Genomic DNA, 27,530 nt, shown 5'->3' with positions numbered 1-27,530 from the left:
CAGGAATTATATTTCAACTAGTAACAATGTTAATTCTTGATATCAATTATTTTTAACCTGGGAATGCCAATAGGCAAGCCAAATTAACTTTTATTAATTCGCAGGATATGTATTCTTGATATCAACAATTCAATTTTCACTAGTCAAAATGTTCATTTTTGATATCAGGAATTAGATTTCTACTGGTAACAACTGCTATTTTTGATATCAACAATTCAACTTCCACTAGTAACAATGTTAATTCTTGATATCAACAATTCAATTTTCACTAGTAACAATGTTAATTCTTGATATCAACAATTCAATTTTCACTAGTAACAATGTTAATTCTTGATATCAGGAATTGTATTTTCACTATTTAAATGTCACCATAGGCTTCCATTCAAATTTAATTGTTGATATCAAGAATTGCTTTCTTACTAGTTGAAATTCCGATTTCACATATCAGAAATACAATTCTTACTAGTAAAGACATTTATTTTTTATATCAGTAATCACACGGTTACTAGTACCGACGTCAATTCTTGATATCAACAATTTAATTGTCACTAGTGACAATGTTCATTTCTGATATCATGAATGTGATTGTTACTAGTAAGAAAGCCATTTTAGATATCAGAAATTATATTGATATCAGAAATTATTTTTCAGATATCAAAAATAACAATTGTAACATGTTGAAATACATTTACTGATATCAAGAATTAACATTTCAACTAGTAACAACTAAATTGGTGATATCAAGAATTCACATTTTTACTAGTAACAAAGTAATTATTGATATCAACAAAGGCAGTTGATATCTGAAATTGTCCTTGCAACTAGTGAAAATAGAATTACTGATATCTTAAGGCGGGCGTACACGGTGCGAATTCGGATGGTCAGAAGATCGTATGTCCACGCACACGGCACGAGTTAGTTTATCTGAAAATCGTACGGACGAGATGATATACGACACGATTTTACAACCTGCGAATTCCAGAAGCAATCGCACGAAGTTGATAGACGCGTTCGACTTGAAACACCGCTGCACGCACAGAAGGTATGACATTAAAGTACCGCGAGAGCGCTAAGAGAGCACACATATCCAATGCATTCGAATCGCTCTCGCGGTACTTTGATGCCATACAGGTGATGTCATTCTGTGCAGCGCTGCTTCAAGTCGAACGCACCTAATATAACTGCTCGCCCTCTCCCATAACTGCATATACAATATTGATACAAGCCGTGACTGTTTCCTACACGTACATGTTATTTTTCAGCAATAGGAAACCGGGACGTTTGGTCACCCTGTGTGTGTGTGTGTGTGTTCTTGTAGGTTTATAAATATCTGAAATAGGTATTACAATGTAAACATGGTTTGTGAGGACAATTTCTATGCCCTCGTAAACCAAATGGCTTTAAAAAAATACTATACGGTGTTTAATAGAAATTTTAAACATGCATTTTCCGTAATGGATAGAGGTAGTGTATGGGGATATACAGTATAGAATACCGTTACGTCTATGGAGAGTCCCTGTAAACTACATAATGCGTGTGTGAGAGAGAGAGCGCGCGCGAGAGAGAGAGAACTAAAAAGCATGGTACACGTTGCTAGAAACATCATACAGCGCTCGCTGTTCCTGTCAGACTTCAGCGAGTTTATCCTCCTGGTCAATAGTCCACATTCGCCGTGGCGCTGCCCTGTTCGTGTTTCTTCTTCTGTGGTTTTCCTAGTTCGTGATTGGTCAACTTCAGATAAATCAACAAATCGGCTCGTTCAACTGCACACGTTACAAATTCAAACCGTTAGCTCACAAACTTTTTAGACATGTTTAAAAATGATCGGGAGGTCGGGAAGTGCTCGTAAGCCACTCTGCTCGGCTCGTAATTCATCGCAAATGATACGAGCCGCGACCATACGAGCATACGCGATTTCCACACGATTGAAAAAAATCGCATGCGAACTCGTACGACAGCAAAAATCGCACCGTCTTTAAATAACATTTTAACTAGTAAAAATACTTTTACAGATATGTAGAAATGCCATTTTTACATGTAAGAATAGCTATGGTAATGAGATCATGAATATTAATGAGATTTTCGACACTCCTCCATTTTCAGCATTGGCCAAAGATGGCAGAAGAACATCCATGTGCAGAAATGGCTCCTCCTTTATTTATTTGTTTTGTCAGTGAAACTTGAAAATTACATTATGGCTGGATTCATTTAAAAACATTTTGTTAATTGTAAAAAAATAAATAAATAAAAATAAATTTATGCTGTTTCTTTTTATTGGCCAACAAGTCATTCACATAATTAAAGGAAAGTGAACAATGCATTTATTTAGTTTAAAAAATAACTTCATGTCGCTTTTTCAGGTGTTTATTTTTGGTTTTATTACACTTTCTTCTAATACATCAAAAAAAAGTACAACTAAAGGAAAAAAATATAACAGATAATAATGCGTCATACAAACAGATCTTTTTTTTTTCTTTTTTTTTTTTTTGGAATATCGTTGGCTACATGAATGAGTCGTGTCCTATAGGAATTATTTTTATATAACATGTTGTCCGGTTCTTGAAGCATCGGTGGACAAGAGGAATGGTAAATAAATGTAAATGTTACACTGTTATACAAGCTGCATACTCACTAGGCCTACTTTACATTGTAGCAAAGAGCCATTTCTTCAGTATTGTCATATGAAAGGTATAACAAAATTTAGACAGAACGTGAGGAGCGTACTCAGAGCCAGCCAGTCCAACTGTCAGTTCAATCTGTGCTGTATCGCCTTTCATAAAGAGAACTATTTATTTATATTTTATCAACAATCTGTACAGGTGTTCCAATGACAGCTTGAAGCGACAGTAATGCACTGACCCGATTAAACACGGTACAATTCACAATGACGGTGAGAGAAAAAAACATGTTTTATTAAAAGAATCGTTCTGAATAATTCATACATGACAAACAGCTGAAAACAATAATAAATACAAAAACAACTTTATAAATAAAAGCGGAAAAAGATTATAAACATTCACTTCAGCACCACACTCTATTTAGCACAACATCGCCCGCTATTGGGTGAACTAGAATGTCGTAACAAATTCCTAGTACACATATTCCACATAGCCATTTCTCTCTAAATTGCTTTCGATATATACTCGAAAAAGTGTCTTAAATAAGTGTTAAGTAATATAACGTCATAAGTCTGGTTGCTAATTTTAATCGATATATTTCTAATGTATGCAATGCACACTGATGCTATTTAATTTGAAATTAAATGCCATCCAAACCTTAACTTTCCGGAGCTCCTACAACTAGACCTAACCTTACACAATATCCACGTTATTTTTCACTTTTCGATCATTTCGTTGAGTTTTATTGAAAATACATAACTTTCCGATGTGATACGGGACGGGAAAAGGATAAAGAAAGAGCTTGGCAAAAGGCGGAATCGAACTCGGGTCCGTCTTGACAAAACGCAGACTGCTGGCGCATTACCATCTGCGCCCCAGAAACCGACAGTACAACCACATCTTTTTGCATCCTTTACAAACACTCCCATACGTTTGTAGGCGGAGTTAAGTAGTCCCTTTCAAAATAAAAACAAAATAATTATTAAAAATAGCCTACAGGAGCGTTTTATTTTCATGAGAGGGCAATCGAATGTGCCCGTTCTCTTTTTTGCGCTGTATCTTGTCGTTTATCCGCCATAAACATTCATAAAGGGTTGCACTCGTCATTAAATTATGCACATATCCAAAAAGGAGTTCATTGCTATGCACATATCCAAAAAGGAATTCATGATAACTAAAATAACAATTTTTACTAGTGAAAATGTAATTTTAACATGTAACAATTAAGTTAAAGATATCAAGAATTATGTGTATTACTAGTTGTAATTTCATTTTTGATATGATAAACGCATTTCTGCATTTCTGATGACGTCATTTTTGATATCAAGAATACGTGTCGTTACTAGTGAAAATGTAATTGTTGATATCAACAATTAAATTGTTGATATCAAGAATTGACGTCGGTACTAGTAGCCGTGTGATTACTGATATCAAAAATAAAGGTCTTTACTAGTAAGAATTGTATTTCTGATATGTGAAATCGGAATTTCAACTAGTAAGAAAGCAATTCTTGATATCAACAATTAAATTTGAATGGAAGCCTATGGTGACATTTAACTAGTGAAAATACAATTCCTGATATCAAGAATTAACATTGTTACTAGTGAAAATTGAATTGTTGATATCAAGAATTAACATTGTTACTAGTGGAAATTGAATTGTTGATATCAAAAATAGCAGTTGTTACTAGTGAAAATTGAATTGTTGATATCAAGAATTAACATTGTTACTAGGGAAAATTGAATTGTTGATATCAAGAATTAACATTGTTGATATCAACAATTAAATTGTTGATATCAGAATCGACGTCTGTACTAGTAACCACGTGATTACTGATATCAAAAATAAAGGAGATCATGAATATTAATGAGATTTTCCGACACCCCTCGTTCTAGCCTCAGCATTGGCCAAAGATGGCAGAAGAACATCCACGTGCAGAAACCGCTCCTCCTTTATTTATTTCTTTTGTCGTTGAAACTTGAAAATTATATTATGGCTGGATTATTATTATTTATTTATTTGTGTTAATTGTAAAAAAGTCAATTGATGCCGTTTCTTTTTATTGGCCACCAAGTCCTTCGGATAATTCAAAGGAAAAATGAACAAGACATTCATTTAGTTTTAAAAGTAACTTCATTTCGTTTTTTCAGGTGTTTATTTTTGGGGTTTTTTACACTTTCTTCTAATACATCAAATAAAAAATAAAAAACAACCAAAACGAAAAACATAAAACATAAAAGGGAATAATGCATCATACAAACATTTTACTGGACTTTTTTTTTTTTTTTTGTAATATCGCTGGCTACCTGAATGAGTCAAGTCCTAATATGCATTATTTTTATATAACATGTTGTTGATAAAGTCTATTGAACCTCTTTCTCATGTCTGTCTCAGCCATTTCAATGTTAACCCTCTTGGGCTTGGATTTCACATGTTGCCACTGGAGTCCTCTTTCAGATCTCAGAGACCTTGTGCTCTTCCACCTTCCGATTGAGGATGCCCATGCTTGACCAATCCATCCCCTTTCACCTCAGCTTCTTTAGCAACGCAGTGGTCGTCTTGAAGGTGTGTTTGGGGTCGTTATCATGTTGGAATACTTTCCTGCGGCCCAGTCTCCGAAGGGAGGGGATCATGCTCTGCTTCAGTATTTCACAGTACCTGTTGGCATTCATGGTTCCCTCAGTGAACTGTATCTCCTCAGTGCCGGCAGCAGTCATGCAGGCCCAGACCATGACACTTCCACCACCATGCTTGATTGAAGGCAAGACACATTGTCTTTGTACTCCTCACCTGGTTGCCACCACGCGCTTGACACCATCTGAAGGGAATACGTTGGTCTCATCAGACCACAGGACATGGTTCCAGTAATCTATGTCCTTAGTCTGCTTGTCTTCAGCAAACTGTTTGCAGGCTTTCTTGTGCATCATCTTCAGAAGAGGCTTCCTTCTGGGACGACAGCCCTGCAGACCAATCTGATGCAGTCTGAGCACTGACAGGCTGACCCCCCAACCACCCCTTCAACCTCTGCAGCAATGCTGGCAGCACTCATACGTCTATTTCCCAAACACAACATCTGGATATGATGCTGAGCACGTGAACTCAACTTCTTTGGTTGACCATGGCAAGGCCTGTTCTGAGTGAAACCTATCCTGTTAAACCACCATGCTGCATGTTCTTATAGCCTACGTCATCTTTATGTAGACCAACAATTCTTTTTTTCAGATCCTCAGAGAGTTCTTTGCCATGAGGTGCCGTGTTGAACTTCCAGTGACCAGTATGAGAGAGTGAGAGTTATAACACCAGATTAACACACCTGCTCCCCATTCACACCTGAGACCTTGTAACACTAATGAGTCACATGACACCGGGGAGAGAAAATGGCTAATGGGCCCAATTTGAACATTTTCACTTGGGGTGTACTCACTTTTGTGGCCAGCGCTTTAGACATTAATGGGTATGTGTTGAGTTATTTTGAGGGGACAGTAAATTTACACTGTTATACAAGCTGTACACTCACTACTTTAAATTGTAGCAAAGTGTCATTTCTTCAGTGTTGTCACATGAAAAGGTATAATAAAACGTTTACAAAAATGTGAGGGGTGTACTCACTTCTGTGAGATACTGTATATTTAATCAAGTTTGTTTTATTGGGGTAAATTATCTACAAGCATTTAACATATTTCTATGCACACCAATAATATTAAACTACTGTCGCTACACTACATACACATTTATTGCATTTATTTTCAATTCAGCCAGAAACCTAGGAGTTGTGATGGATCATCAGTTAAGCTTCACAGACCACATTGCTACAACGAGCCGGTCCTGCAGATTTGCCTTATATAACATTAGGAAGATTAGACCCTTCCTGTCAAAGCAAGCCACCCTACTTCTTGTCCAAGCTCTCGTACTCTCCAGACTGGACTATTGTAATGTCCTCCTGGCTCTTCCTGCATGTACTATCAAGCCTCTGCTGATCCAGAATGCAGCAGCGAGGGTTGTCTTCAATGAGTCAAAAAAAGCTCACGTTACTCCTGTCCCCATCAGGTTACACTGGCTACCAGTAGCTGCTCGCATCAAATTCAAGATACTGATGCTTGCCTACAAGAAGACCACTGGCACGACACCAACATACCTAAACTCACTAGTTAAATCTTATGTGCCCTCCAGAAGTTTGCGCTCTGCAAGTGAACGACGCCTTGTGGTGCCATCCCAAAGAAGTTCAAAATCACTCTCACGGACCTTTTCCTGGACTGTGCCCAGCTGGTGGAATGACCTCCCAATCTCAATTCGTACAGCTGAATCTTTACTCATTTTCATGAAACATCTTAAGACTCATCTTTTTCGCCAGCACTTAACCAACTAATACTAGCACTTTTCTTTCTTTTCATATTTAATAAAAAAAAAACCTGGCTATGCGTTCTGTACTAGACTAACTGAGACTTGTCATGGCACTTGTATACTGATTTTGTTCTTTTGTTGATCTGACTGCTTCTATTGTTATTGTATAAAAGCGTCTGCTAAATAATTAAATGTAAATGTAAATAAAACTGAAAAAGGCTTAGAAGGATCCTTATAGTCTGAAAACTTAATACCACAGCCTTAATCTTCCAGTTGAATTGGCTGATAGTTTAGAATTAGATTTTGGCAGGCCTATTTGAATACAATGAATTATATTTACACTAAGTGAAAATAGCATATTTTATTAGCAATATATTCTATTTACACTTTTTAATAAATATGAGTATTTTCTTACAAATAGTTTGATGCTGCTCGTGCTACTTAGTGCAAGTAGTGACCAATATGTGCACCTCATTATTGTTGTAGGCCACATTATAAATAATAATAACAATAATAACATATTGAGTGTAAATTATAATTTTTATTTACAAATGATTAAATGGACACCGCCCCTACAACTACCCCTAGCATTACACAATTTCCACGTTATTTTCCACTTTTCAATAATTTCGTAGAGTTTTATTGAAAATATATGCCTTTCGAGGTGATAGGGGATGTGAAAAGGGTGAAGAAAAAGCTCGGCAGAAGGCGGAATCGAACCCGGGTCTGTCGCCTCCAAAAACGATTGCTTTGTGCTCTACCATCTGCACCACAGAACACAACATAATGCCAATGTCTTTTTATATTATTGTTTAACTCTACCAGACGTTGGTAGGCGGAGTTAAATAGGCTGTGCCAAAATTAAAATAAAAATAATTATTAAAAATAGCCTACAGGAGCATTTTATTTTCACGAGAGGGCAATCGAATGTGCCCATTCTCTGTTGGACTCTTTACCTTGTCGTCTATCCTCCATAAACATTCATAAAGGGTTGGACTCGTCATTAAATTATGCACATATCCAAAAAGGGGTTCATTGATATGCACATATCCAAAAAGGAATTAATGATATCATAAATTACAATTTTTACTAGTGAAAATGCAATTTTAACATGTAAGAATTAAGTGTATTACTAGTTGTAATTTCATTTTTGATATGATAAACGTACTTCTCCGAGTGATGACGTCATTGTTGATATCAAGAATACCTGTTGTTACTAGTGGAAATGTAATTGTTGTTATCAAGAATTAAATTGTTGATATCAACAATTCACATGTTAAAATGTTAAAACGGCGCCAAAACTATTACAGATATCAAAATGCATTTGTTACTAGTTACAATTCTAAATTCACATATCAGCTTTGTATTTCTTACTAGTAGAAATATAATTTTTGATATCAACAATGACATCTTTACTAGTAAAAATGTGAATTCTTGATATCAACAATTTAGTTGTTACTAGTTGAAATGTTAATTCTTGATATCAAAAATGTAATTGTTACTAGTGACACTGTTCATTTCTGATATCTGAAAATGTATTTCTGATATCAACAATTGGGAGGGTAATTTCTGATATCTAAAATGGCTTTCTTACTAGTAACGATTATATTAATGATATCAGAAATGAACATTGTCACTAGTGACAATTAAATTGTTGATATCAAGAATTAAATTGTTGATATCAAGAATAGACGTCTGTACTAGTAACCATGTGATTACTGATATCAAAAATAAATGTCTTTACTAGTAAGAATTGTATTTCTGATATGTGAAATCGGAATTTCAACTAGTAAGAATGCAATTCTTGATATCAACAATTAAATTTGAATGGAAGCCTATGGTGACATTTAAATAGTGAAAATACAATTCCTGATATCAAGAATTAACATTGTTACTAGTGAAAATTGAATTGTTGATATCAAGAATTAACATTGTTACTAGTGAAAATTTAATTGTTGATATCAAAAATAGCAATTGTTACTAGTAGAAATATAATTCCTGATATCAAAAATTAACATTGTTACTAGTGGAAATGTAATTGTTGGTATCAAAAATTCTAATTGTTACTAGTGGAAATATAATTGTTGATATCAAGAATTAACATTGTTACTAGTGAAAATTGAATTGTTGATATCAAGAATACATATCCTGCGAATGAATAAAAGTTAATTTGGCTTGCCATATTCGAGTCTCTTTTTGCAAAACATTGAATTGCTGCTCAATACCATGAACAAAAATCAGCTGGCTACATAAAAACTGCACTCAATTAAGAGCTGTTTGTGTGGAAAATAGAGATTCATGATTCTTTATGAATTGAGACTTTTTTTAAATGGAGGTTGTAGTTCTCTCACAATCCTGAAGAAAAAATTAAAAACTAAATCTCAGGGAATTTATGAATGAATTCCTGACTTTAAGTATGCGATTCTGGAACTGTAATTGATTTTCAATTCCCTACCCTAATTTTGTGGCCTAAAGAACTGTATACAAATGCTCAAGTTAAATCATAATGACAAAGTTTAGATCTTCTGAATTAATATTTTCTGTACATTCATAACAAGAGTGAGAAAATATTATGTAATTTTGGATATCTTAGTAAAAATTAGTACAAATTAGAGTCATCACAATTTTTTAATAATGACTTTCTGTAATTCAAAAAGTTTAAGATTCCAGACTGCTGTTTCATGTAAATGTTGTTAGACTGTTTAATTTGTCACATACTAATCAGATGACCAAAAGCAAAACTATTTTCTAATCTCTTATTTAACACACCCAAATATGTAACTTTAATGTAATATCCATATTTATCTGCTTCAATTTAAAAATGGTTGCTTATCCCTGAACACTACTAAATTACTAAAATTTCAAATAAAATGCAAATATAAATACTGAAAGTGCTGTTGTTACAACCTACCACACTATTGCGGTGCATTGTATTAATAGAATACAATTCTGAATGTTTTAAATGTGTGCATTCATTTAATATGCCAGTCAAATTTGCTTCAGAGGAATTATGGCATTCCAATTAATAAATAAATTGTACACATTGGAACAATTTTAACAAACATTCAAAACTACTTTTATAAATATAATTTCTGCAATCATTTACTCACCCTCATGTCTCATCCAAACCTGTATTCTTGGGAACACTAAAGAAGGCAACAATAAGGTCTTTATGGGCAAAAATAATGACTTTTCCGCCCAAAATGTTCTTTTTCCACAGAGGAAAGATTTGTTTAACTATAGGGGGAGATTTGAAAACATATTTTTTCTAAATGATTTTTTAATTTTAGAACCTTAGAAAAACACAAAAGTTATTTTCATAGCTCACAACAATGTTGACAAAGACATACAAAAAGACATACCAACTCACGTTATAGCATTTGAGGTCAAACTTAAATCAGTTTTATCTGATCATGTTAATCCTAATCATCTTTTTTTTTTTTTTGTGAGAAGTCTTCTCCTTTTGTGTATTTTTTGTTCACCTGGGTTAAATTTAAACAATCCTCTATTTTGCAATTTATGTCCTATCTATTTGTGCATTGTCTGTTATGGTAGAATGTTTTATTTTTTCTAGTTTCTATCTAAACTCAGGATCATCCTCCAGATGATGAAGTGGTGAACATGCATATAACATCAGGATTGATATGTAAGCTCATCATCCAGTTTGAGCTGGGCTTTGGTTTAAATGAGGTCTGGAAAGTATTTCTCACCTCTCAGAAACTTGTGTGTCATGAAGCCCTGGTAGAAGCCCATACTCATGTTATCTTCAAGGATTTGCAACTATTTGTGTCTAACCTCTGTTTTCTTTGGGATACCTGTTTGGAGAATATTGTGGGGCCTCTATGATGTACTTAGTCTTGCTTTTGGTCTGGGGAAAAAAAAATTAAACAAAATGAAAGACCATTTTCTATTTGCATTTCTGACTTTTTTTTTATTTGGTTGTTTTTTTTTAAATTTATTATATAAATATATTTTATTTAATAACTGTGTGCTCCGTGGGAAATGAACCAGTGACTTTGGCGTGATAAACACAGCACATCATTTCTTGTCTTACGTATTGAAAAGTCATTGTGCACTGTCTTTAATGAACCAGTAAACTACAAACACACACAGGAATCAGACCATTGAAAGCAAAACTAATTTCTGTAGTAGAGCAAGTGCAGTAGTAATCTATTAGTCTTGAAAAAAAAACACCAACAGCTAAAACCTCTGTAGTCATCTTTTTCCACCAGAGATATCAAAATGTGAAGTTTCATTTGAACACACTACTTATATACCCTTATATACACTACTTGTATATTAATTTAAAAAAAATATATTTTTTTTTATACGTCTATACAACTATCTTAAAAGCAATATGCATAAATATTCTTCATTCTAAATATGCTTCATTTTCTTTTTGTGTCATTTTTCCATACAAATACAAGGTCTTATGTTTTTGGTGAATATCTGCTACACCTGGGTCCTGTTAGATGAGCATCACAAAATGCATTGTAGGTGAAATACAGGATGCCTCTCTTTAATTTACAACTGTGTGAATGAGTTCCACGTTCAGGGCTGACCACGCATCTCCCCACCATGTCATTATAAATGACATCAATGTCCCAAACCTCAAATATGAGTTCATGACCAAACTCAACTGATCCAAAATCATAGCTGATGTTCCATTCAGGATCATTATTGTCCATAACCACCTCAGTCTCCTCATACATGAGGTTGTACCAAACTTTCACGTAACCGTCAGTACGTGTGAAGAGATCTGCTTTCAGGCCTGTGGCTCTCTGTACAAACACTTCTAACTTGCCACGGCCGGCTCGCATAGGACAGCAATTGTGGTCCAGATTTGGTGTTTGTGAGCATCCTTGATCCTCTTTGTGATTTACAGAAAGCATGTTTTCTTCAATATACGCAGTTACTGCTCTTTTTAGATTGACACTAATCTCAGGATCAGCCACCAGGTGATGAAGAGGGAAAATTGCATATGATATGACTTCAGGATTGTCATGCAAGCTCATCATCCAGTTTGAGTAGGATTCAGCTGGGCTTTTGTTTAAAACTAGGTCTGGAAAGTATTTTTCACCTCCCAACACTTCTATCTTGTGTGTCATGAAGCCCTGGTAGAATCCCATGCTCAAGTTATCTTTAAGGATTTGAGAGCATTTGTTGGAAAGTGAGGCATTAGCTGGAAGGAAACCCAAAGTCATCTTTAACTCAATATTCAGACAGTTCTTGATATCAGTCTCTGAGAAACCCTTCAGTGTTGCAAGACAAGTTCGAAAAGCTGTGGCCCGCCTCACTCGCCCTCCCAGATGGACTTGATGTATGTAGTGAGTGCCGTAAGTATCTATAGTTCTTCGGTACAGGGGTTTTGTTTCCTCATCATATTGTGTCGGAAGTCGCTGAAGGTGTTTTGAGAATTCATTGCTGAGCTCTGGGTGGTCTGTAACTCTGTAACTGCAAATGAACAACAACGAGTCATCTGTCAGCAGATTTCGGCTGTGGTGTCTAAATAAAACTGTACTCTTTCCTGTTTTCTTTTTCAGTGTTTTTGATAGTAATTTGGTCAATGAGGTGATAAGAAAGTACTTATTAAACATGCTCTAAGTTTGTTTTTCAGATAAAACCATGATTTGGCTGACTTTTCAAGCGATTTAGGACTAAATTGTAAGCATCTTTGAGATAATTACTCTTCCTCATAACACGCAATCCCAAGGACAATTTTAACTCTGACTGGATTATTCTGAAAGAAGAAAGACACATACACCTAGGATGCTTCGAGGGTGAGCAAAACATGGACGAATTTAGATTTTGGGTGAACGAACCCTTTAATGTAGCTTTGAACTGTAACTGCATGCATCTTGCGGAATAACTTTGTTTTGGTTGTGCTTTGGCTCTGCTTGTCTGTGTATACACACACACCATCTTATTCTTATTAGAGCAGGTGGACAAATGAATAACGTTTTTTATGATTCCCCAGAGGCCTGCCTTTTTAATGAACCATGGTCCAAATAATTATTGTTTGTGACACAAAACGTTTAACTTATTGAGTCCTGTCTGTGAATAATATGATGTTATATATAATGACGTCTGCATGCAATTTCCTGTAAAAAATCCTCCCTGCCATTTCTAAAACCCAAAATATATAGTTTCAAGGTGTATTTGGTTAAATACATAGTTTAGAAGATAGATTTTTGCAGATATTTTTAAAACTGTTACTAGTTTACAAGTGTCCAGATCAGTGACAGGTGTATTGTTGCCAAAATGGATGAGATTATTATATGATATAGAAATGTTAACATCTTAAACCTTAACAGAAGGTAGCCTTAACAGACTAATTTATATGTTATTTAGGAATTCTTAGATTTCAATTTGTCCACCGTAGATATGATATATGAGACTGTTAAATAAATGCAATGTATGTAACAGGATAAAGATCATTAATTGTAGGCCTATGTGCTTTCTCAGTTTTCAAATCATCTAACAATATTGTACGCATGTTCAGAGATACAGGGAAAGAGTCAGGCTGTCATCATTAACAAGTCATTATAAATACAATGCAAAAAGTGTCATAAACTCATATGTATACTTACCTGTAATATGTGCAGCTGAGCTCATGGAGGGCAAATGTTGCCTTATCCATTGCATTCTGAGATTGGGCAAATTTAGCAATATCTGAACGGCTCCCTCCAAAAATTGCCTTTCCTATGTTATCCAGGCTAAGGTCCATTTCCCAGTTGTTATTGATGAGTGACGTTGAACTCTTCATTAGGGAGTCGACAGAATGATGAAGAGCACTAGAAAGCTGTTTGCTGCAGCGGCTGAAGGGACGCCAGTCCAGCACAGCTGAAGGAAGTTTCTGCATCTGCCCTCCCTGAAAGCGGTTCTTGCAGACAGTACAATTGCCATTATCCATGTGTGACTTGACATTGATCAAAAAAGCACCTTTACGGCGCATCCTGACAACATCAAATCCTTCACCCGCCAAGTTGTAACCAGGCACAAATGGGGCTTTATCACATTCTACCTGAGAGCCTGTATGACAAGCTGACCCCTTGTGCCAGTGCGTCAAGATCAGAGAAATGCAGAGAAACACGTGGAAAACACAGTGATTTGTCTCCATGATGTCTAAAGAGAAAGGTTCAAATGCTTATATTTCATTATTTCTAAGATAAAAAATATTTTATGAGGCAATATACATGCAAAGTTTAAATAATAATAATCATCATAATAATGTTAGAACACTATTGTAAAAATTGCATAATCAAATTCCAGAATGCAGTTTAGTTTGTATTATCTATGGCATAGAAATCTTCTTTAAATATCTTATCTGATAAAAAAACATCAGCTCACCAATGTCAGTTTTACCTACCAAGAGCAGCTTTTATGCAGCAGTCTGTTCCATCTGCGTAATACCACCATGTTGACCTACTTCTGAAAAAGCCTTTTCTCTGTTCTTCTTTCAAAACATGGAGTCACTTTCTGGAATGCTAATTTTAAAAAGAAGCACTGTGAAGACTGAGACTGTGGCATTTATCGAAGGGAGTGTCTTCCTGTCAACCCTATTCTTCTGTGCTGGACAGATTTCATCCGCTGAATGGGTTTGTGTAGAGTTTTTTTTTTTTTTTTTTTGTGAAAACCAGCTGTGCGGTGGGGGGAGGGTTCTCATGAGACTTCCCATGAGGGAATTGAAGATGAAGTGCAAGGTCATAATTAATCAAACAGACATGTGGATGACAAAATGAGCATATTCCTTTTTAATTGCAGTTGAATATAAGACTATGGATATGAAATGAAAATCATATGCCTAATCATTAGCACATTGCATGGGAAAGATTTTGGATAAATGGAAATATTATTTATTTTAGTATATACATTTTATAAAGGAAAATACCAAATTTAACATTACAACAGTCCATGTAAATGCCTGAAAAAAATAACACAATTAATAAAAAAAAAGGTGTTATTTGGGATTTTTCAGTCAGTGCGGTTACGTCATTACGCCAGTAGGTGTCATCAATGGATTGTTTTTGTTTATTATGAGTAAGTCAACGAATTAATTTGATCAAAAAGATTATTGACGAACTGATTACAGTGTTGCCTAGTGATGGGAAGTTCGGCTCTTTTCAGAGATTCGGCTCTTTTGTCTCGGCTCCCTTAGAAGAGCCGGCTCTTACGGCTCCCAAATGGCTCTGTATTTAGTATCTCTCTGAGCTTTCTATTTTAGCCCATTGTGAATGATTTGTTGGGTAGCAATTTTTTATTCAATGTTTTCATAAAATACTTATTTTAATGCTTTTTTATTACAAAAAAAAGATACATAAGAATACACAACATTTTAAGAAAACATTTAATTGAACAATTAAACACAGAACCACAGCAAACAAATAAATAAAGGCAAAAGTCTTAACATTAAGACACTTTTAGTCTTTAGTGCATGTTGGCATTCAGAAATCAGATGGTTCAGCTTGGATGTGCTGATGCAGTTTCTCCTCTCTGTGATTATTTGTCCTGTTTTTAGAAGACTCTCCAATGTTCCAAAGTCTTCCTACCTTAAGCAACGCACTTGTGTTTAAATCCAGCTCCCCATAGCTCTGTCCCTTTGTGTACCTGGCCTTAAAGGGATACTCCACCCCAAAATGAAAATTTTGTTATTAATCGCTTACCCTAATGTCTTTCCGAACCCATAGAAGCTTTGTTCGTCTTCGGAACACAATTTGAGATATTTTGGATGAAAGCCTGGAGGCCTGTGACTGTCCCATAGACTGCCAAGTGAATAACAGTGTCAAGGTCCATAAAAGGTATGAAAGTCGTCGTCAGAATACACTTTTTGTAAGCGAAGAAAGCAAAAATAATGACTTTATTTAACAATTCCTTTGTCAACAGTGTCCTGCATGCCTCTCCATATCACCATATGCTGCATATGCTCTGCTTTATCATCCACACCACAACGATGCACTGTTTTCTTTCAAATCAGCACTAAATACATGTAGAAAAAGTGCATCATATGGAGAGACACAGCTAAATGTGTGTGCGTATGTATTTTGAATACTGTTGGTATCTAAGCTGTTTTGTTCCCTAGTGATTTTCAATGCATTAAAAAAAATACTGAGATCTTTCTCAAATTATCTTTTCTGTTCCATACTTTGTTACAGTACCGCTGCTCCCTACACGCAGGGGCAGCATCCCAGTTGCTCAAAAAAAAATGTTAGTTATGTATGTTAAAGGGACTGTAAGTAGGAATTACTCCCATCTAGTGGTGAAATTGTATTTTGCATTCAAACTAATTTTGCTCTCCAGCGCCTCGCTTTTTCAAATGCGCGTTGCATCTACGGTACGCGATATGTACCAAAAGGCTTTGACAGGATGTCTTCTAATAGCACTTCGTCGAGTTTTCCTTCAGGTGAACAGGTGTGTTATTTCAAACAAACTGCAACATGACAACTAACAAACGAATGTTACAGTATGAATTACTGACTGTGGAAAACATGAAATATTGTAATTAGTAGTTATGTCTTCTTTATTCGTTATATTTTCTGAATTATGTGCATTGTTAGATATCATCATCAGATGATTCAACAATAGGGAGAGGGAGAGAAAGAGGCAGAGGGAGAGGACAGAGAGGCCGTGGATCAGTGGGATCTAGGCGAGGAGGTGGACGAGGAAGAGGAGGAGAGCGAGAGTCAATACCACGACGACAAAGATGCCCGGCAGCTACGAGAGACGATCTTGATAGAATTTAAAGTTTACAAAGGCAGAGAAGAGAAGCGACCGAGGTTTGTACAATTTATGTCTAGCAATAGCAATGAATTTTCATTGTCTGTTACAGTTATACTGTTGATGTGTTCCTAATCGAAAAGGGTACTCTCATAACTGGACAAATCAGATGGGAAAATCAGATCAAGGTTTATTGACCAATTAATCTTACAAAAAAAAAAGAAAATTGACTCCAACAGTTGTTGACCCTCTTCAACGTTCACAAATAACACTACAAAAACTAAAACGTACAAATCTAGTTTTTAGCACCTTCGCTACATAGCTACATGGACTCTTCGCTACAGCTCAATAGCTGCTATTCATCAAATAGCCTGTTTAACTTTTAACTATAAATGTTCGTCTATCTATATAATAACAACCAAGCAAAGAAAAAATATTATAATATAGATTGTAGCACTGACTTACTTGTCGAGAAGAAAACAGGCCACTTCAGCGTCTCTTTTGAAATCTTTATCCAGCATTAGCTCTTTCCACCTAGAAAAAGCTTCCCCGACATTAACTCTTGTTTTCTGTAATCTGCGGTCACGTTTGCTTTTACGTTCTATTTTGGACTGTTTTGGCGACGATGTTTTCTTCTCCTGTGGCGCGGCATATGTATGGTCCATAATAAGAATGCAATCCAGACTTTTAAACTTGCCGGTGCAGTTTCAAAGGCCTCTCACTGCTCTGCACCTGCGTTTCTGGCTCTGACCGAAAACGCGTTGGCTTAGTACTTTTTGTCCCTCTCTGCTATTATAGTTTTGCAAGATGGCGGAACTACATGGAAGCCTCCGTCGACCTACCCGTCCCATGTATATAAAGATAATAAATTCTTCATTTACGAGGATTAGTTTAAACATTGGCATAGGTATTTGTACACCATTGAGGGCATATTTATGAATAAAAATATTGATTTTAGATAATAAAATACCTAAAAAGTTACTTATTGTCCCTTTAACATATACGTATATGTAAATAAGCATGTAAATTAGTGATGGGAAGTTAGATTTTTTTCCGCAAACCGGTTCTTTCGGACGGTTCGATTCAATAAACCGATATAAAGTAAATAAATTAAGTGTCATCAGAGCAGAAACCATGATCCACTTACTATACATAATCCATTGCGATGTATTTGTTATTAAATGAACTTATGTTTCACCAGATTGCCCTTCATTCAAGCCTTCGGTTTACCCGCGCTCATAACATTAGCAGAGAATCAGTTCAGAATCGATCACCAAAAGAATCAGTTTGGTTCAGACGCGCTGTGAGTCAGTCGGCTTCACGCGGAATCACACATGCGCAGTATCATCAGCTCTTCGGTTCTCGAATTGGACGCGTCCGAAAGAAACGGTTTTTCGGTTCAGTGTATTCATGATCCGCGAACAGATGCAACCGGTTCTTGACTCGAAAACGAGAACCGCTCTAACTGGGACGTGCTGCAGTTCAGTATAATCAGCTGCTCTACTCGTGTTCATGTTCTGTTTACTACTAACTCAATTTGTGAATGTGTCATCATTAACTATAAATACAGTACAGATATTTCATAAATCATCCCTTATTCCTATTAAACATCTCAGTCTTTAGAGTCTTAATTATTGTCCAACTTCCCTGAAAACACTTTTGGCCTATACATAATATACAATATACAGATTAGAAACATTCATCTTAAAAAAAAAAAAAAAAGCACAATAAAATATAGTTATTTTATCACACTTTCCGATGTTTAACAAAATACTTGAAAAATTTCATGCATGCGCAGTATCATCAGTTCATCGGTTCTCAAATCGGACGCGTCCGAAAGAAACGGTTTTCGGTTCAGTGTACTGGTGATCCGAAAACTGATGCAACTGGTTCTTGGCTCCAGCAGAGGGCGTGTTCGTTCGTCATCTGGCTATGCTCAGTGTTCATCTTCAGTTCACTTCACTTCTTCACAGCAGTTCAGTCAGTGTACTGTTTGAGTAAATTAATTACTCCGGGATTTGGTTTAATTCTGACTCAGAGGGAGTATCAGCCACATTAAAAAAGTTAAAATCTTAAGTAATTTGTGGGTTAATGCTTATAGGAGACGTGAACCGTTTCAAACGATTTAGTTTGATTTGGTGAACTGGTTCAACAGGTTCACGAAGAAGATCTGGTTAAATTGAACAATTAGTTCGCGAATCGGACATCACTAATGTAAATGTGAACATATAGACATAATTATAAAAAATTTGTTTTACTGTGAAGGCAGAACAGGCGAAGCACACTTGACGTGCCATTCCCGCATCCGTGCAGGGGGGCAGGGTTTCATGTTTTTTTGAAGCACCCCTGGGCACCACAATGGCTAGCGGACCCTCACCTGCTGTTATCATTCCATTGACTCCCATTCATTTTGGCGTCACTTTGACATCGAATAACTTTACATCTGAGGCATTTAAAGACTCCATTTGTCCATTCATTATTTCTAAAGAAACACGCAAATGTATAAAAGGCTCCATTACCTTGTATCTTACGTTATGGTCCCGTAGAAGCAGTTTTTGTAAAAAATAGGCTAATGATTGTGTCATAACCTGCGACTCTCTGTCCCATAGTAGAGAAATTACCGTATGGCCAGGGGGAGAAGCTCGCAGACAATCTTTAACAGTCTATGAGGCTATCGGGGGAACGCGGAGGCATGAAGTCATGGGAGATCATTAAATTAGAATACTTAACAAAATTTGCTCCTGTTCACGCTGACCTCCTCTGCAAGATTTGGTGAGTGATTCAGATTTCTCTTGGCAAAGCGATTAGAATTCTTACAATTGTCAGACAGGTTGCTCACATGACATCTACGTCATCAAGCTCAGTTTGAGTTTGTACAGTTCGCTCGACCCCCAGGAAGTGCGTGCTTCTAATTGACTTCACTTGTCTCCGTTGAATCCAATGGGCTCGCTGTGTCCATTTCTTTTACCGTCTATTGGTGCGTTCAAGTCCTCCTGGGAAGTTCGTACGCACGAGGTGGGAAGTCGTGCTTACGACAGCAAGTGCGTTCAAGTCACTTTCATCGGAGCAAGATGGCGGAGTACTTTCTATAAAGCAATGTACAAAAATAAAGCAATGTTCTTAAACTCTTGTTCTAGAAAATGGAGAACAAAGAAATGTGCATTAGGTATACTTCGTTTTTTAATGTTTTAAATTAATTTATGAAGCCACTGCCAACTTTATTGTTACAAGTTGCATTGTTATATTATAAAGACATCATATAATGCGTCATCAATTAACTTACTGCGCTGTAAATAGAAAAGCCTGACAATATCACAGCTAAATACCTTTAAGTATTGTATATTCCGCCATGTTAATCACTTACACGCCCCCAACTCGTACAGATCGGGGCTTAAAGAAAATCCCTAGCTCCCCACTGGTATTCACGATATCGTGGTGGCATTCATGTGCATTCAACTCGTAAATACGATCTATACGAGATGACTTGAACACACCATATGCATCCATGCCCACGCTCGCTCTCACCTCATGTTTATGGCTGTCTGCAAATGCTTATAACTGATGGACAACTATGCCCGGGAAAAGACAACAGTAGTCCATTGCCGAGATGAGAAAAAGAAAAAAAAGCCCAAGATGAGGCCTGTGCGTCACTTTTAGGTACTTTTATAATCCTGTTAAACTTTTTTTGGATTTTGATAACATTAAGTTAATAAAGTGTTTTAATGTTGGTGATAATATCACCGCCGCATCTGCCTTAATATACTCTGAGTTTACATGTTCCCTTCCGAAAATGAACCCTAATTTTAATATAAAAAAACATGGTTCTTGTAGCAATGGTAACTACAAATTAACCATGGCTTTGATATTCAAATCGCTTCAAAATATTAAAATTATGTCATTAATGACTCACCCTCATGTCGTTCTAAACCCGTGACTTTGCTTATTACACACAGGGGTGCGCATCACACAAACATGCCAAATATTAAAAACAAAAGGATTACAGTGTAAAATAATATTATTGTGTAGGCTACATAAATCTAAAAATGTAATGATGGATCATTGCGTGTATTAGAATTAGGCTACCTATTTGCAATTCAGCCTATTACTACTTATAATGATGAATTAAATTGGCTAATTAATTGAACAATCGTGCCAATACACACACATATAGATTAACGGACTCATCGCACGGAGCTTTGGTGGATTCCTGCTTCTCCTGTAGTTGATCGGTTTCTTCGCCTGAGAAGTGTGTAGGGACAACCCATTCCAAAAATGCGCCCCAGTCGTTAAAATAGCAAAAGTGGTTTTCAACACGCCTTGAGTGCACCTGCGCCGTGCGCTTTACACTTTGCGTTTAAATCGTTAAAATAGGGCCCTTTGTCTGAGTCCGTTTCGTCTGATGCCAAATTGTATGAGACCTGACACCTGACGTCATTCTTCCTGAGACCTGAAGCTTTTCAGTCCGAGGCGCGATGCCGTTTTGTCCAGTGACGGAAGTGTTTTAGACTAAGGCATGACGCCTTTTCATTTAATGACTGAGGTCTGAGAATGTCTTAAAATGTACATGTACATCGTACTTAAGTGAAAGTAAACAGTTAAAAAAAAAATCGGTTGGGTATTATATTGAATGCACTCATTGCCTCTTAAAGTGACCGCGCCTAATTTAGCTACTAGCTGCTGTAATGTTAATCCAAGAAAATGGAAGAAAGAAAATCACTCACTGCTCTTGACTGAATTACTTTGTAGTTTTAACTAAAATTTATGCACAGTCAAACCAACAATTATTCAGACACAAGATATATATATATTTTAGATTTAGTCCGAGAGCTTTCTGTCCCTCCATTGAAAGTGTGTGTATTAGGTGCTGGACACTATAATTTATGTAAGTGAGGATAGCTAAATAAAGCGAACTGTGACATATTATCATAGACCGTAAAAGAAATGGACACAGCGACCCCATTGGATTCAACGGAGACAAGTGAAGTCAATTAGAAGAACGCACTTCCTGGGGGTTGAGTAGGGCTGGACGATTAATCGAAAAGTAATCGAAACCCAAATTTAGAAGCTCTAACCGACATAATTTTCCCATGTCGGTTATTTCCTGTTAATACTTCCCCCTTAAAAGCATGTGTAGCCACATGATTCTACCAGTCAGTGGCATAAAAGCAAAACACGGAGGTGAACGCCGGTTCAACACATAGTGATGGCGCGCGAGCGGTGAGCCTTCACTAAACTTTGTCAGTTGTATTTGTTTTATAGTTTGGACGTTCAAGCGATTAGACGATTGGATGTGTGTTATTATATCGAGCTACCATGTTTGCGCAGCTGCATTGTGGCACGAAAACTCATAGCTGTGAAGATCGAGTGCACAGAGGAACGCAGTTGTCAGCGCTGTCCTGTGATTTATCACTAAAGTATCTTAGAATCTCAAAACTTATTATAGCATATTTTTCTACTTTTGAAGGAACTAGGCTATTTACAACCCCCAGCTTCACAATACTATAGAGACGGTATGACTAATTCACACACGCAATCACTCGTACTGGTACTGTTTACCTTTAAGCTTTATTTATCTCTTACACCGAGCAATAATATGTAAGAAATGTTACGAACATAGATAAAATAACTGCCGATAGTGAGCTATGACCGTTCTTTCAAAAGGGAAAAAAATATCCCACCTTTAATAGTAGATCTCAACCGTCTGGCTGAGGCCAGTACAAAAAGACGCTCAGGACAGTTGACAGAACGCTGCTGCGTGCCGACACGAAAGCGTATCATTTTCACGTGTTATTAAATCCAGTCAGGCAAAAGGTCAATATCCAGAAAGGCAGTCCAAAACAAGAAACACGATAAACCCTAGGGAACACAACAAAGCAGGGTGACATAAACCAAGGACTCCATGAAAATGATAGAAACAGACAGGGTATATATGGACAGGTGAAAACGATTAAAAGTGGGAACAGCTGAGTGCAATTAACAGGTGTGCAATTAACAGTGATGAATCCAGACAAAGGCTTGTGGGAAATGTAGTGGGGTCACTATATGGAGAAGTGAGACCACTAGTGGACACCCATAGATACACAGACCAGACACTGTGACAATTTAAGGAAGTAGATAAATTATTTAAAGTTTGTGGATAAATGTTACGTCATATGTAGTGAATACTTCATACTTGCCACATACCGAATTATTTCCAATTCCTCAAAACGTTGTTGAACAATTTTGTCCCGTGTCTTTTATGGACTCTCTATGGGCAGTACTTCATGGACTCTGTGTTTTTGTTAATGATTTCTGGTGTGCTATTTCAACAGCAAATGATAAGTTTTGCTCTCGGGATTTGGAATATTTAATGCTAAGTTTCCGACTATTTCACTTGCCCAGGGAATATACTGTTGTGATTGTAATGGCTGTATATATACCACATCAGGGTAATGTTAAGATGGCATTGGAGCAACTGTATGATGTTATCTGTGGACAACAGAACAAGCACCCTGATGGAGTTTTTATTATTGCTGGGGATTTTAATCAAGCACTTCTTAAGACTGTATTTCTCAGATCCTATCAACTTGTTAATTGTAAAACTAGAGGGGAAAATGTATCTATAAAGCTATACCACGTCCCCATCTTGGACAATAAGATCATCTCTCTTTGTTTCTCATTCCTGCATATAAAGCCATGGTTAACAGTGTCAGACCAACTTGTAAGACTGTTAAAGTTTGGCCTGAAGTTGACATCAACCAACTCCTAGACTGCTTTGAATACACAAATTGAAATGTATTTTCCCATCAGTCAGATTTAGAGACATTTACTTCATCTGTGTTGTCATATGTCAGTTATCAGTGGATATTGTCACTGTTGACAAAAAGATGTGTATCCAAATGAGAGTTTATCCAAATGAGAAACCATGGATGGACAATGAAGTTAATCAGTTGATCGGGGCGAGGGACACAACTTTTAAATCAGGAGATATCTCTGCTTACAGAGCTGCCAGAGCTAATCTCAAGAGGGGCATTAGGTCAGCAAAATTAAAATACAAATGGCGGATTGATGAAGATTTCAGCAACAACTCCAATCCTCAGAGAATGTGGCAAGGTATCTGATTAATCTCAGACTATAAAAAGAATTTCATACAACATATTTAATCCAATTATAATGCTCACCTTGCAGAGTAAATTAACAGCTTCTTTGCCAGGTTTGAAAATGACAATAATCAATCCCCAGTTCATTTCAAACTGAAGGAGAATTTACAACCCCTTGTTGTACATACATGAGGTACAGCGGATTGCTCTCACTCCTGTCATTGCTAAATTTTTTGAAAGACTAGTAATCACTCTCATCAAAGACTCAATACCAGTTGATCTAGATCAATATCGGGCAAATAGATCAACTAATGATGCCATCTGTGTAGCTATGCATGCTGCTCTTTCACATCTGGAAAAGCCCAAGACATACATCATGATGCTCCTGGTTGATTACAGCTCGGCATTTAACACCATCGTACCAAACAAGCTGATTAACAAACTTCATGCTCTAGAATTAACTTCCTCCACATGCAGCTGGTTATTGGACTTTCTTACCAACCACCCCAGTCATTGCGTTTAGATAAGTATACCTTAATTTTGAGCTCTGGTGTACCACAAGTATGTGTGCCAAGTCCCCTCCTTTATGCACTTTTCACCCATGATTGTCAAGCTATCCATGACTCTAATATTCTGGCTAAACGGGGAAGTCGTGGCCTAATGGTTAGAGAGTTTGACTCCTAAGTTTGTAGGTTCAAGTCTCTGGCCAGCAATACCGAACCTCCAACTGCTCCCCGGGCGCCGCTGCATAAATGACTGCCCATTGCTTCGGGTGTGAGTTCATGGTGTGTGTGTGTGTGTGTGTTCATGTGATCAAAGCTTTATGAAACACTCAAATGTGCCATGGTGTGCTTTTACAAATATCAAATAAAATAGAGATAAAAATATATTTGTTACAAAGCATGCAAATGCACAAGTTGTCAAATTGTTAATAAAAGCATATTTAAAAATATTTAAATGTTAGATGAAAAATAATTGTAATAAAAATAAAAAGAGAAAATTTGTAGATTGACATTGTGCCTCATGCACTACATCAGTCCATCAAGGTGCTGGTTGAAGTACAGGGCAAAACAAAATTAGCATTTTGCAAAATGGTTACAAGACCAGCAGCTAAAGAAACCTCAAAAGGCTTACATTTTGTTCTTGCCTTGCACTCCTTGCTCAAACAAGCCATCACATCATCTAGTTGTACATTTTTTTATTTGACCTTATGTTGTTCGTACACTTGTTTGTCACCCATCACACAGGATGTGGCCATGCCTCAGGAAGAATAAGCTGCTGCATAAATGCACAGATTGTGCAATTACTAGATCTTACCCAGTTATAGCCCCAGAAAAAAAGAAACACACTTAAAGGGTCATGAAACCCAAAAACCCATTTTTTGTAATGTTAACAGATATATCTACTTGTTGCAGCAAAGTACAGCAATTTCAGAGGCAGTTGGGGGGGGGGGGGGTAATGCACTGATATGTTGATATGTGTAATGCACTGGAATAATTATGTTATGGTGTGTTCTGTATAATTATAGCCTAATATAGTACAAATGTACAAATACTTCGTTACATTATCGTTAAATTTTGGGTATCTGTACTTTACTTGAGTAATTATTTTTCAGCCGACTTTTTACTTCTACTGCTTACATTTTCACGCAAGTATCTGTACTTTCTACTCCTTACATTTTAAAAATAGGTTTGTTACTGCTATTTCATTTTGGCTTGTTTTCATTCCAGCTTGTCATCATTCAAAAAAAAAAAACTATCCAGATAAATCGCGCCATCCGGATGGAGTTAATTTGATTGTGGTTGGATGAGAAGTATAAACATATACCATTCCGACACCCTATTGGTTCGTACACGATCCATTACACCTGCACATGACACAAATCACATCACACTCCAACAAGGACATAGCCAGTTTTGGGTTAGTTTATCAAAAAATATATTTCTTAAAAAAGAAGGGTTGGGTATGGAACTGGTATCCGATCGCCCCCTAAAATTTCATATGAAACCGGCGTCAGACCAGTCTTCTCTCCGTCTTTCAGCGCGCTCTTCAACCCGCAGACCGCGAGCGGAGCAGCGCATACGCACTTAAACACAAACAGAGGACACAAGGTATGTGTTTATCAACAGATTGTTAGAATATCTGTATCTGTGCAGTTCTTTGTCATAAATACAGTTTACAAAAGGTCATGGGACCAGTCAGTTTCTCATATACTGTAAAGTTTTCGCTCATCACATCACAGCTGTTTCCTCAAGCTAAAATCTAGCCCTTAACACATATGAACGAACACATACTTTAATTACAATTATTTAAATATACTTAATTTAATCATACGTACTTTATACATACACTACTGTGCAAAAAGTCTTAGGCACATTAGTATTTTCACTTAAAAGAATGGTGTTCGGCCAGTTATTTATATATTTTGCTGTAGTGTGTCAGTATAAAATATCAGTTTACATTACCAAACATTCATTTTGCCGTTGGCAGACTGCTTTGTGCATTCAAAATCCCACTAGATTATTATTAAAATGAATGGCAAACTGATATTTCCTACTGACAAACTACAGCAAAAGATATAAATAACTGGCTTAAAACCCTTTTTTGGGGTGAAAATACTAATGTGCCTAAGACTTTTGCAAAGTACTGTATTTTAAAAACGATATTGTTGCTACTTCATAAAGAATGAGCATACAGTCATTCAAAGAACTGATTAAAGACAGTGACAGACAGCACTCATCTTAACTAAATATCAGACAGATTGACAGGGATACAGTAGAAACATTATGTGTGGTTTTGTATTAAATAATGACCCAGATTGAGAAATACATTTATTAGCCTTAAATTAAGGGAAGCACTGCTTGGAAAATGAGAGCATCCAAGGTGAAAGCTATGGATTTATTTGAAATATTTGTAAATGTTCTTTATTATTATCCATCGTTTTTTTTTTTTTGTGGCTAATTTTTTTTTTAAAGTATCAGTTCAGGTACCGTTTAGGCGCCAGTACTGTTTAAAAAGTATCTAAAAGGCACTGGACCCTACTTAAAAGTTATTATTTCTCACTGGCTCATTTACCAAATGGGTGCTTTCTCTTCATCCTCCACAAATTAAGCTATTGTAGGTAGTTCGGTAATGAGACGTTTTAATAAATTATCGTTTGCGATTGACGACGCGATTGACAATGTTGTGATAAGTAGGCTATACCAACTTTGTAACTCGTTCCCCCCTGAACAATGGACATAGCAGACGTATGTACCGAATACAGGAAGCTATCAAACAAGAAGGTATCAGGATTATGAGTTATTTTTCATTTTTAGATTTTGATTAATCACTTGGATTAATCATTCATTTTGACAGCACTATAATGTTTATTGTAAATAGACAACCATACAAGGGTAATTGTTACTAAGCCTGCTTTGGGGACTACACCAATGTTCTTGTCCATTGCCCTCGCAGATTCCTGCAGCTAAGCTTGGATGTACATTTACATTCCATTAAATGTTATTGATGATATGCCTCTGAAGTTTGACTTTTTGCACCATTACAATACTTATAGGCAACTAGTCATCATATCTAGTTTGTACTAAAGTGCGTTCATTTTCAATGGGCATATATGCGGCTGAAAGAGGTAGCCTAGTGCATCCCAAATTTTTCAACATGAACATTTTAAGTCATTATGGCCTATGGCCTTTAGAATTTTTTTTTTTTTTTGAGGAGGTGGGGTAGTGCACAATAGGCCCCTGTGGCTCGGCCTAAGCTTTTGTTCTTTATGGCATTT

At 36.4% G+C, this 27,530-nt stretch overlaps 1 protein-coding gene across 1 annotated transcript; it reads right to left on the bottom strand.

Annotated features, from left to right (window-relative positions):
* Positions 1-10,459: 10,459 nt before the first annotated feature.
* On the bottom strand, positions 10,460-14,085 carry LOC132097156 (perforin-1-like). Its single transcript, XM_059502780.1, has 2 exons — positions 13,550-14,085; positions 10,460-12,413 (listed from the first exon to the last, which is right to left on the bottom strand). Exons 1-2 carry the CDS (start codon positions 14,077-14,079, stop codon positions 11,390-11,392), a joined length of 1,554 nt encoding a protein of 517 aa, XP_059358763.1. The 5' UTR covers positions 14,080-14,085; the 3' UTR covers positions 10,460-11,389.
* Between the last annotated feature and the right edge of the window lie 13,445 nt (positions 14,086-27,530).

Source organism: Carassius carassius, chromosome 21, assembly GCF_963082965.1.
Source record: "Carassius carassius chromosome 21, fCarCar2.1, whole genome shotgun sequence".
NCBI lineage: Eukaryota > Metazoa > Chordata > Actinopteri > Cypriniformes > Cyprinidae > Carassius > Carassius carassius.
Note: the sequence above shows the minus strand (reverse complement) of the source record. Positions and strands in the feature narration are given on the sequence as shown.

Excerpts from the sequence above, each read along its gene's own strand:
- LOC132097156 (XM_059502780.1), bottom strand. The coding sequence starts at position 14,079 with ATGGAGACAAATCACTGTGTTTTCCACGTGTTTCTCTGCATTTCTCTG. Across the intron at positions 12,414-13,549 it reads CTCAGCTGCACATATTACAG|TTACAGAGTTACAGACCACC; the intron begins GTAAGTATACAT and ends GTTCATTTGCAG.